This window comes from Cibotium barometz, chromosome 28 (assembly GCF_041138505.1).
Source record: "Cibotium barometz isolate CiBa-2024 chromosome 28, ASM4113850v1, whole genome shotgun sequence".
Classification (NCBI taxonomy): Eukaryota; Viridiplantae; Streptophyta; class Polypodiopsida; order Cyatheales; family Cibotiaceae; genus Cibotium; species Cibotium barometz.
This window is the reverse complement of record NC_141073.1, coordinates 35670075-35682806: the sequence shown is the minus strand read 5'-3', so window position 1 is coordinate 35682806 and position 12732 is coordinate 35670075. Positions and strand designations below refer to the sequence as shown.

At 44.6% G+C, this 12732-nt stretch overlaps 1 protein-coding gene across 2 annotated transcripts in view; it reads left to right on the top strand.

The window, feature by feature from the left end:
- Positions 1 to 2961, top strand: part of IYO (RPAP1-like, carboxy-terminal protein) — a 52214-nt gene extending 49253 nt beyond the window's left edge. For both annotated transcript variants that reach the window (XM_086822407.1, XM_086822406.1), the window contains exon 10: positions 2627 to 2961. In XM_086822407.1, the coding sequence (XP_086678533.1) occupies positions 2627 to 2773 (147 nt within the window). In that variant the 3' untranslated portion in view covers positions 2774 to 2961. The remainder of the gene's footprint in view (positions 1 to 2626) is intronic.
- The last annotated feature ends 9771 nt before the right edge of the window (positions 2962 to 12732 follow it).

The window sequence follows — 12732 nt, the reverse complement described above, 5'->3', positions numbered from 1 at the left end:
ATAGCATCTCTCACCATGCTCAGGTGAAAGAAGGAAGAGTGTGGGGGATGAGGTTCGGGTGGATGGGGGAGGTGGCTGGTCGGGGGCATGGTAGAGAGAGGTGGCATAGGTGTGCAAGGTGCCGGGTGCCGGGTGAAGTAATCAGAGTTGGCAGGCGATGATCCTGGAAGATCCTCTAGGCCTCCTTACAGTCCCTCCCAAGAAATAGTTGGTATAGCTCCTGCTCAAGCCTGGCTAGGTAGGCTTAAATGACCCACATGATGGTGCGAGGTCCATGGGACAAAGGATACACTCGAAGTAGCCGTGTGGAACTGCAACGGGACACTGGTGTCTGACCCGGGAGGCTTCATGGAGACATACATATAGTGGGAGGCGGCTGGTTTTCTATACCGAGACTTGTGCGGGTCCGGAAAGAGGTCAGTAGTGATACTGTTCAGACTCCAGAGGCTATCTCAGGCCTATGATCACAGTGATGAAGAAAGGCGAGGAAGCCAGGTTCATCTGGGTCAGGCTCAGCTTTTGGCAAGAGGCGATGCTTGTGCATTGCTGTGTGCTACTACCCACCAGATACATCGAGATTCTTTTACTCCTCCCCATTCATGCCACCTTACAACGAATTCACGGAGTTCTCTACACAAGGAGACATTCTCCTTGTAGGTGACTTCAATGCAAGGACATGGAGCCTCCAGTCTCAGCCATATGACTTTGACCGTGATTCAGCTCTACAGAGATGGGCACCAGCAGGACCTCAAAGGATATGGGACTCGCAGCAACATGGAGAGCATTATTAGACATGGGCACCGCACATAACTTGATTATATATAACGGCATGTCTAGATGGTCAGAATCTGAAGGATTCACATGCTTTCCACACGGAGGAGGAAGTAGTACCTGATGGGCTCTCCGGCCTTTACCCCTTACATACAGGATTTCATCATACCCCCTTCCCCAATCGGAGCTGATCATACATATCTTGCCTTCACCATCTCAAATCTGCAACATTCGATTCCATATCCCATATAACCCTCCCTCTACACGAAGGTGCACTTCCACCATGATCTCGACATCTACAAGGATCACATATGGCGTCACCTCTCAGCCATTGACTTACATACCACCCCCCTTGCCAATGCCACCACCCAACCCAGTTCTCAGCTATCCTACATGAGTCAGCTCAAGCCACCTACCTGTGCCCCATCCATCAGCAAAAGCGAGCCTCTATGGATCCATACCCCAAAACAGCTGGTATAATCAGGAGTCCCAAATCCTACAGTGTGCAGCTTCACCAAGACCAAGCAAGGGGCATCATCACCGCACGACAAGAACGGAGATCTAGGCAATTTACCAGGCACAAGCAGCAAGAATTCTTGGCCGAGAGGGAGGAGGAGTTCTACATGTGTTTCTTGGGTGCAGACAGCTCCGAGGCATGGTGGATGCTAGAGGAGAAGAGGCCTCCCACCCCCATCACCGACCCAGTCACATGGCACAGGTATGCCAAAGGGCTCTATGATGCGCCAGATCAGCCCACCTTTGATACGTAACAGATATCCCGGCCCGCCAGATCTTCGCTCTTCACGGTGGCCAATGTCACAAGGGCCATACATAAGCTTAAGAGTAGAAAGGCCAGGGACCATGAGGATCTCCAAGCCGAACACATCATACATGCATGTGATACCCTTGCTCCCTTCCTCACTGAGCTTTTCAACACTGCCACGTGAAGCCTACCCCCCTCTTGGGCCACCAACACAATCATTCCCATCCACAAAGCCGGGGATACCCTCGACACAGGCAACTACCGTACTATCATGATAGGGCACATCCTAGCCAAGCGTTTTGGTTGTGTTCTAGAAGCAGAAATCAGCAATCATGTAGAGAGACATGGCCAATGAGCCAAGGGACACGCAGGGTTTAGGAGGTCCTTCTCCACCGTAGACCACATCTTCACTTTAAGGGCCATTATTGAGGAAGCCAAGCATAAGGGAAGACAGGTGTACTGCTGCTTTGTGGATTTCCACAAAGCTTTTGATAGTGTCCCGAGGGCTCGCCTTTTCAGGAGACACAAGGAGGTCGAGATCCCAGCGGATATGATATGGGGAGTACTAACACTATATGAGTTGGTGATATGGGGAGAGCATGGGCACCTGGAGGTATGCCAGAGATCAGGAGTACTATTGGGGTGAAACAAGGATACCCACTATCACCCACTCTCTTTGGACTCAAATGTTGATGAGATTGAGAACTTCATTGACAGATTGGGAAGGGCTGGATCTACACTGGCTGATACACTAGTACCCATCCTCCTCTATGCAGATGACATTGTCATAATTTCAGATTCAAAGGAGGGACTGCAGAGGCATTTGGATGCTTTTGTGAGGAGCATGACTTCAAGGTGAACCTCCTCTTGTGCATTTTTTGAGCGATGGCACTTTTTGGATCCCTTTTGGCATCCATTTCCTGCAGGGCAGTCTGGATTAATGTGTACAGCCCCCTCGTTTTGGTATTATGTGGGGAGGGTGGGAGAGGGGAGGATGATGTGTGTGTGTGTGTGTGTGGGGGAGAGAGAGAGAGAGAGAGAGAGAGAGAGAGAGAGAGAGAGTTGCAAACACTGCTGTGTTGTTTATTGTAGGAGTCACTTCTGGAGCTTCTTAATTGTAATGTACTTTTCCGAACTCCAAGCTCAGCTGAAATAAAGCTGCGATGTGTATTTTTAGAGGAAGTTTGTGCAGAATTTCCTGAGCTCTTAGCTCAGATCCAACTGTTTAAAAGCTCATGAGACCTGCAGCATAGTTTCTGTTTATATGTATTTACTACCGGCATAATTCAAGCTCCTTGGCATATTTTGCTTTTGTTTAACTGCAACTTTGTAACATGGGGGAAAATTTTGATTTGATCCTGCTTTCATATCTTGTTTTGATACATCATGATGAAGAATCTTCTTGCTCTCTCCTTGAGCTCTCCAAAGCTTGGTCTCTACGTGCCCGTTGTAGTCTATTATGCTGGGAAGCTTTCGTTTGGGGCAGACTGCTCAGATGCCTTATGACTTCTGTGGGTAAAGCTGTTCATAGCTGGTTACGCTTCCTTTATGGCTTTGGATTTGCAACTGGGGTTTTCTCTGGTTTCTGCTTTGTGTTGGCTGTTTGATGGTATGCCTTCGTTGAATGTACACGTCGATGTTTCTGGAGTTCTGAGAAGCATGCTTGAGTCCTACATTGGGGTTTCTCTTTGCCCTTTTGGTTCCTAATTTGATTTATGATGCTATGTTTTTCCTGTGCATAATGGCATGATCAAAGTGACATTGTTTGCACCAGGTTCATGATTCTGGAGTAAATAGAAGCATGCTTGAGTCCTGCATTGGGGTTTCTCTTTGCCCTTTTGGTTGCTAATTTGATTTATGATGCCAGTTTTTCCTCAATGTGCATATTGGCATGATTTAAGTGACATTGTCTGCAGAGGTTATTCATGATTCTGTCCATTGATTGAGCCGTATTGGTGTTTCAGTGTGTCGAGTGAACATGCTTTGCTACCAGCCTTCTCTTTGAACTGCATGAATGACTGCTACTTTTTGTTGAGTCAATAGATCGTAGTGCTTTTCCAGTCTTTTCAAATATCGGTGCTTGGGTATTGGTCTTCTGTGAAGGGGTAGGTACTGATGTCATTGGACCTAGGAGTTCTACTCTCTGCAGTGTTTACCCTGGTGATTGATGATTGTTTGTTACTCACTGCAATGTTTGCCCTGGTGATAGGTTTTGGTCTTCTTTGAAGGGGTAGGTACTAATATCATTTGACCTAGTTGTTCTACTCTCTGCAGTGTTTGCCCTGGTGATGGCATTCATGATGATTGTTTGTTTCTCATTGCTTTCACTCTCAACGGAATGGCAAGACATTAGTCCGGGGTAACGGACCAGTCGGGCAATGTCGTGGTAGACATGTAGCCACCCGTTAGAGCTTCTGGATTCGAACATCAACTGTGGTCATGGGGACACACAGAACACCACTCAGCTTTGGAACTTCTCACACTCACGCTCTGCTCTCACACCACCACATAACTCTTTCACTCACTCTCTCTCTGTCTCAAAAGTACACAGCATGCTTCTTAAGACAGGAGTTAAAGCATTCGTATTCAACACATCGCAGCAATTACACAGAGATGAAGGGAGAAGCAACATTGTTGTATTATTAGTTCTAGAACCAGTACAAACTCACGACTGAGTAACTGCTTGACATAAGACTAACATCATGCTCTTCTACAATCTTCAGTTGGCGCCTTCTCCTCTCTCTCATCACTTGGTGCTTGCCTTGCGCTATGCCTTTAAGCTCGATCTTCTTGATCTTGGCAAAAGGCTACTTCGGTCATCTTCACACGTGCAGTACCGAGGTGGTGCTTACGACATGGAAGGTGGTTAGACTGATCAGACTGAGTGCTCTACCGCTACTGAGCTGCTGGGTGTAACACCTTACATGCCTGGTGCTAGAGCTTCTGCTTTGGAACCCACTTCCTTGACAAAGTTTTCCTTAAACTTCTCAAACATTTTTGGGAAAGTGTAGTGCAGAATGTTTACATTGTGTGAGTATGTGTTGTGCTTTTGCAACCTCTTTAGTTTTGTTGCCTATTTTTCTGAAAGACCCTTGCTGTCGGTCTACGAAGTTTCAAGTCGAAAACTCACCACAAGTCGGGGTGGAATCTTGCCTAGAATTTTCTTTTCTGCCATTTGAATAGGCCTCCACTCGACCTGTGCAGCTTCTTCGTATTCCGTTGGATGTTTTGGAGGTGGACCTTACAACTTTTTTGCATCTGGGTCTCTAGTGCTCCACTTTCAAACATTGGTGTTGTTGGTGGTGGTATCCTTATTGGGACCATCTTCCTCCCCTCCGAAGTCTGAGAGAACAAGAATTGAGAGCATGGATGTTCCAGAGGAAGGGGTTTTTTGCTCAATATAGATCTTATTCTATCTGCATTGTGAAATTATTAGGGTAACTCTATGTTGGCCTTCAGTAGCTTTGAGAACATCACATGAGGCTTCAAAAAATGGGTTATCTATGTTGGCCCATGGAGCAGCTGAGCTGTTAACTACGTTATCTTTCAGGCGCTCATTTTCTTTATTTAGGGTTTGGTTGGTGTCCAGTAGTTTTCGAACTTCAATTAGTAGCTCCCCTCGCTCCTTTCTTGGCACACTGGCCGGTAGCATCTTTGTGCTTTATGTGGCAAGCTCTACATATGCTTTCACCTCGGCAATTTTAGCTTGTAGCTTGCGACTTCTTCTTTTGCTTCTCTCAACTCTTGTTTCCATTGCAATCTTGTTTTTTGGGTCAGCCGTATCTTTTCTGCCATTGATCATGCCTCCTCTATCTGCTTCTGGAGGGCTGTCTTGTATTCTTCCCAGTCTCCGGGCCTTTCTCTTCATGGCTGATCCTCATTTTCCAAATAGTGTTGCATTTCTAATTCCAGAGCGTTTAGTTTTTTTGATTATATCCATTTCAAATTTTATACTTTTCTCTGGTTTTTCCTTACTCGTATGTCTGTGATTTGGCATGGTCCTTCTCTCAGAATTTTTTCATACTCATAGTTGCTGTTGTGTTTGTTGTTGATGTTGTTGGTTGCTGCTGTTGCTTCTTGTCAGCATTATCATCTTTATCTAGGTCATGGATGAGCTTTGAGCTTTACAAGCAATCTATTCTTGTATTGCGATTAGAGCTTCCAAAGCTTGGTTCAATATCTTCATGAGTTTGGCCTTTGTTGTCTTTATAATGGCTATTTTGGCATCCTGCAGAAGGCACAATATCTCTTCCTCCTCCTAGTTCTTCAAGGCTTAGACCTCCGTCTGGGCGATTGCCAATGTTGTAGTGCTTTCTAGCACTTCTTCTTTCAACCCTTGGATGGTGTCACTCTAGACTTTGATTGGCTTCTGGGCTTTTGCTAACTCCGCTCTGAGTCTCTCCACTTGAGCCTGGAGCATATTTTTTTTCACTGGTGAGGTTTCTAATCTTTTTGTTGAACCAAGGCCTTCTCCGCCAGGGCTTGTTATCTAATTCCTTGGCTTTGTTTATAGCTTTTGTGAACAGGTTGTGTTGTTGATGGTTTTGGGTGTACATCTTGTGAATAATGTTCCGGGCCTTTGACTCATAATCCTCCATTGTAGTGATGTTCTGAGAAAGAATGTTCTCGGCCACTGTCATCAGTCCTTTGTTCATGCTCAGCTGCTGAGTCGGGAGTTGTACTTCCAGTTCTCCGAGCATCTTTGGGCTGTGGCTCAGATCTTCTTGCATTTTTTGTGTTAGAGTTGCCACCGCAAGGTCGAAGTTCTGGCGGTATACAAAGTTCTCCCTGTGTAGCCATCTTGTCCTTCTGTGCCTCTTCTTCTCTCTTTTTCTGTCATTACCCTTCTCTCTTCCTCCTCTTTTCTTCTCTTCTCTTCTTCCTCCTTTTCTCCTTTCTTCTCTGTCAACTTTTTTTTTCTTTTCAGCCTTTGCAATAGCTTCTCGCTTCTGTCTCTCCTCCAGTTGCCTTTTCCTTTCCTCTTCCGCTTTCTGTTTCTTCAATTCTTTCGGGTCTAGCAACAGGTCTTCATCCACTCTATGCTTTCTCTTTTTGCTGGCTTTCTAGGCTATCTTCTACCTCATCTTCATCATCCACATCATCTTTGAACGAACTGAAAGTCATTTTGGTGGTCTTCAAGGATCCTCTGGCTTTAGGATGTGATCGTCCCATAGTGGATTCACCAGACTTGAGATCCACGGACCTAGCAACTTGGGCGATTGCCCTTAAGTGCGCATGCACCACCGTTGGCTGTTTTTCTTTGGCCCATGTGGTTTGCTCGTTTTGCCAGATTTTCCTTGTAGATGGCTATTCAATTTATTTTCTCTCCTGCTTCTGTTGCTCTAAGCAGCTTGTAATTCTTGTTTGACATGTCCTCCGGCTTTCCCATGAACATTACGTTTCGTAAGAAGAAGACAAATTGCTCTCACCGGGTCTCATCTGCCACATCCTTCACTTGTGCATGTTGCTTGTCTTTGGGATTTCTTCCTCCACCCTAGGCTTTATGTTCGTTCCATTCCGAGCTACGAAACATGCACCGTGTTCATCTCAAGAAACTAATTGATCAGTTTGCCTCCATCCTTAGGGTCCTGCAGGTCCTCCCATCGACGATCGAGTAGCTTTTCTAAGCCACACTTCTTCGCCCACTCCAGGTGTTCCTTTTTCTTGATATCGAAGACCATCATTGTATGTAGAGGCTTTTCTCTGGCCTTTTGTTAGGCCTTTGTGTGTTGTTGACCTTTGGCATGGTTCTGTCTTCATAGAGTGCTGTGAATCGATGAGAAAGCTGGGAGCAAGAAAGCAAGTTGTGAATATGCGCGTTTTGGCTCCTTCTGCTCTTTTTTGCGCTGCTTTTTTCACTTTCCTTGCTTTCTTGGAGCATTGTCATTTTTGGCTTCATGCGTTTTCATGTCACTTGACCAATTGATTTGTATCATTCTCGTCATCTTGGCTTAAAGGCATTAAACTTTGCTAGCTGCCTCCCCACCTTACCGTTGCATATGAAGTTTTAATAATAATATGACAACTGTCCTCCATGCAGTCACTTATGTCAATATCGTGGCCATTTGCATTGCTAACATGGATCTGGTTGGCATACACTTAGTTATTCGGGTCTTGCTAGCATAATGAATGGGTTGCATGTACTCCTCTTGCTTCTCCTGCATCAATGCATTGCCCACTGCTTTGTATGAGACATCTACATATACATGGAATATCTCATTCCAGTCTGGGGTGGTCACCACTGGTGCAGTTGACACCATTCTCTTCAGCCATTGGAATGCTTTTTGACACTTAGGTTCCACTCATACTTGGCATCTTTCTTTGTAAGTGCATACAGTGGGTGGTTGGTCACACATGTGCTAAATACTTCAAGAATCTAGCATGCCACTTAATCTTACCAAGGAATCTCTCTAGTTGCTTGATGTTCTCTGGAGCAGTCATTCTAGATACGGCCTTTGCTTTAGCAGGATCTATGGCCAATCCTTGGGCTGACACTATGTGTCCCGAGACAGTTCGTGATTTTACTGCAAATGCACACTTGCCTGGATTTAGCTTGAGCCTTGTATCTCTGCATCTTTGCAAACAGAGCCTCAAATGATAGATGTGCTTTGCCTTATCACCAGATACACTAAAATCATCCACAAAGGCTTTCATAAAGTCTGTCAGGTAATCATAGAAAATCTCTTGCACCATTCTTTGAAAAGTAGCTAGTGCATTCTTTAGGCCGAACATCACGACAGTCGCCAACGAAGACACCCCACTCAGTGATGAAAGCCGTTTTCTCCCTGTCTTCTTGCGTCATTTTTACCTGGTTTTACCCTCTGAATCCATCCAAAAAAGAGTACATTTCTTTCCTTGCCATGTCATCCAGCAAGGAGTCCGTGAACGGAAGTGGGAAGGGGTCCGAGGTAGTTGCAGCATTTAGCTTGCAATAATCCACACAGATCCTGGTCTTCATATTCTTTTTTAGGGCTACCATAACTAGGGATATCCAAGAAGCTTTCTCTATTGGCACGATGAATCCTACTCTTAGTATCATGTCGATTTCTTCTTTGACTTACTTGGCGTAGTTAGGGTTCATTCTGTATCTCTGCTGTCTGACTGGTATGGCTCCTTCCCTTAAATTGATCCTATGTTGAAAGAATTTGGGGTCAATGGCCTTCATGTCCTCATACGACCAAGCAAAAACATCTTGGTATTCTTCCAATAAGGACACCATCTCTTGCTTGAGTTCTTCTTCTAATTCCAGACTAATCTTCATTGGCTTTTCTTCTTTTTCATTTCCTAGTTTCATCTCTTGTAGTCTGTCCGGGCTTACTTTTGTAGCATTTTCCTTCTGGTTATCTTTTTGCTTTTGCCCCCAATCATGGATTTCTTGCATTTCTTCCTCTTGTTCTAGATTTCAGGCCCATTCAACCTCTTCCAAGGCTTTCTCTTGCATGGTTTTGCTCAGTTTGGTTCTCCTTAAGCTCTATGGTTTTGGGAAATTTAATTCTTTTTCCTTTACTTCTTTGGCTGCTACTTTTGCTTTCCCATCCTTTGTTTCTGCATAGTGTCCCATCACTTTATCTACATGTAACATGTACAAGGCCACCAAGTCGGGATGTTCGCGGAGTATTCTATCCTCCTCATCATCATCAAAGCCTTTTGACATATTGAATGTTTCCGTATGAAGTGGTCTTTGGGTAGGTTTTACTGATCCCCTCACTCCGAAAAAGTCTACATGGACTTTCCGTTTCCCTTTACTGATGGAGATTCTGTTTCTGCCCCAGTTCTGCTTCACTTTGCCATGTCTTACCAGGGCCTTGCCAATAACACCTACTAGAACTTGGTGTGGTTTTCAGTGGTTACGACCGCTAGGTTGACCTTGAAGTCTACTTGCTTGACTTTCATGAAGACATTTTGACAATTTCTTAGGAACCACCATTCTATTATTTGCCATTCTTATGTTGAATGGAATGGGTTCTCATTTGAGACCCAATTCTATTACAGTTTCCTCTGTAATGACATTTACTATCGATCCACCATCCAATACTGCATCATTGATGAGCACATTGTTGAGTTGAATTGTGACTTTAGCTTCATCATCTCTGGAAACTGGGGGTTCCTCAGCTTACATTTTTGTTGCATTTCAGAGTTTCTTCTTCAGAGTTTTTCAATTCTTTACTCAGTCCTTCAATGCCTGCCATCAAGATTTTAGCCTTGAATCTTGGACATAAATCTAGCACTTGTCTCAATAAGACGTGTCTCTCTAACAACATTGATACCACATTGATTTGCAACCAATCAACATTCTTCTTACTTTCTTTCAAGCTTCTTTCATTATTGAGCTCTGCTCGGATCTTGTGTAGATTTTTGCTTGACTCTGGTAGATCTGCCCGACGGCTTCACATGAGTTATCCTCCTCCATTTGCTTGCCTTGCCTTCTTTCTATTTTCTTTGTGGCTTGAATTATCACCTTCTCTTGTTGATCCCAGTCCACAGTTGCCTTCTTGTGGGCTTTGGGCGAGTCAGGATTATCCACCGGAGTTCACTATACTTGATTCATTAGCTTTAGCCCTTGTGACTGCCAAGATGTCTTGAACCTCTGTCAGCATGTCGTTCGACTGCATCATATTGGCGCTTGGCGGATTTTCTTTGAGTTGCATTAATTTCGCCTGTCTTTCCTCATCATGCTTTTTCTTCATGGTACATTCTGCCTTGGTGTGTCCAGGCTGTTTGCAATAGTAGCATGTGAAGGTGGTAGCTCCACCAGCATGTCCTTGACTTCTCCTTCTTGAGTGATTTCAGCGGTCTTTGCTTCCATACCTTTTCATTCTCGGGGGTCGTCTTTCCGCTCCTTCCATGCTCTTCACCATGGGGACTCTATTTTTCATGTTATACCTACAGTTTCATGTACTATGATTGTATATGTTACAAAAATGACACACGTCGGTGGTACTGTGCATTCCTCCTTGAGGTGGCCTTCCTGTTTCCATTGAGAGAAGAACACATTTTTGCGGAATTTTGAGCTTTTGCTCTTTTTCATTTCTTGCATTAGCTCCTTCACTTGCAACAGCAGCACAAGTTCTCCGGGCTCATTTTTATCTTCACAAATTTCTTTTCTTCGCTGCCACCACTGGGGTGTCCTGTGAGGTGTCGCTTGAATCATCCTCCTCAATTGTGACACTTTTCTTGGGCTTCCTCTTTTGCCTTCTTTCTTGGCTTCTTTTTTCTACCATTTTGGCCAGCTCAATCAATTACTCAAACTCCTCTTCAGTTTCGGCCTACTTAGTCCTTACTGCTGCATGGATATCCGGTTTAAGATCTTGGACAAATCGATTTGCAATAATTTGCATGGAGGGTCGGGTTTGTTTTGTCACTCTCTGCCTCAAGCTTAGCAATTTTGTTGCATAGGCTTCCACATCCATGTCTTCTTGTTGGAGTTCTCTCAATTAATCACACAGAGTTGAGTTGTAGACTTTATCTTGCGGAATCTCCCCAAAAAGGCAGTCATGATCTCTTCATAAGTCTGAAAATGTTTATCTTGGCATCTTGATACCCACTTCATGGCTTTGTCTTTGAAGGTGTTCATGAAAGCGTCTCTGCGGATTTCACTCAGCGCTGACTCTTCCACATCTCGAGGTCTGGCTACTTTTTAGTATTGCTTAATCCTCCTTACATGCAAATCTACATCTTCCCCTTTCTCTCCAAAGAATACTGGGAAATTTTTGGCCAATGATGCCATGGCTCCCTTGGACCTTTTTCGAGGGTTTTGTTGTTGTGGTTATTCTTTCGGATTTTGTTGCTCCACCCTTGGGCTTCCTGGACTCGGATTGTACACAGCTTCTAGCTCTTGGCATTCCTTTTCTTGGTCCAAATTATTCTTGAGCCCTGAGACTCCCTCTTGCTCGTGTGGTGTTGTGGAAGTATCCGCACTATCTTCCTGGTTGGAACGGTGTGACACTCCTCCCAGCCTGCGAGCTTCCTAAAGGGCTTCTTGGAAAAAGGCATTACTTTTCTCCATTCTTAGGTTCACCATCATGCAGAAGGCATTCCTATATCCATTCTTGTTGGTTGGGTAGTGTGGCAAAAGGTTCTCCACGTTGACCATTCTTGTTGGTTGGGTAGTGTGGCAAAAGGTTCTCCACGTTGACCTTCCCACCATAAAATTTCCTCCATGTTATGGACTGGAGTTTTCCTTTACCTGAAGGTGTCAAATGCTACTCAGAGGAGATTTTTTCGCTTCACCGGCGATATCCCACAAGGAAGACTGGAGATCTTTCAACATGACATTTCCCAACGGTTTTGCAGTGGTAAATCCCCAATAGGATCGCCAGGTGTTTCTTGTTACATTCACTCTCAGTGGAATGGCAAGACAGCAATCTGGGGTAACATACTAATCAAGCAATGCCGAGGGAGACATGTAGCCACCCGTCCTCAAAGCTTTTGGATTCTAACACCAACTCTAGTGTGGTCATGGGGACACACAAAACACCGCTCAGCTTTGGAACTCACGCTCTGCTCTCACACCACCACATAACTCTCTCTCTCTCTCTCTCTCTCTCAAGTACACAACATGCTTCTTAAGGTAGAGTTAAAGCATTCGTATTCAACACATCGTAGCGATTACACAAAGATGAAGGGAGAAGCAGCATCATTCTTGTATTACTTCCAGAACCAGTACAAACTCACGACTGAGAAACTGCTTGGCATAAGACTAAAATCATGCTCTTCTACAAATTTTAGTTGGCGCCTTCTCCTCTCTCTCATCACTTGATGCTTGCGTTTCACCATCCCTTTAAGCTCAGTCTTCTTGATCTTGGCAACGGCTACTTCGGTGGTTACAGCTCGCCATCTTCACACGTGCAGTATCGAGGTGGTGCTTACGACGTGGAATGTGGTTATACTGATCAGACTGAGCGCTCTACCACTACTGAGCTACTGGGCGCCACCACTAAGTTGTCTGGTGCAACATTGTCTCACTATGGAATGCAAGTGCTATATGAACAAACTATCAAACTGTTGCAATCCGTGTGACCAGTTTTTTCATATGGAGGAGGCTTTGTGCTAGCTTTGTCTCTTTGTATTTAGGAGGTTAATGTTAGCAGCTATTGAAACTTATCAACTATAATGACTTCTTGAACTTGTGCAGGTGTACTGATGAATCCTTTTGGAATGGCAAGATTGTCTCTAAGAAATACAGATGACGGGAATAC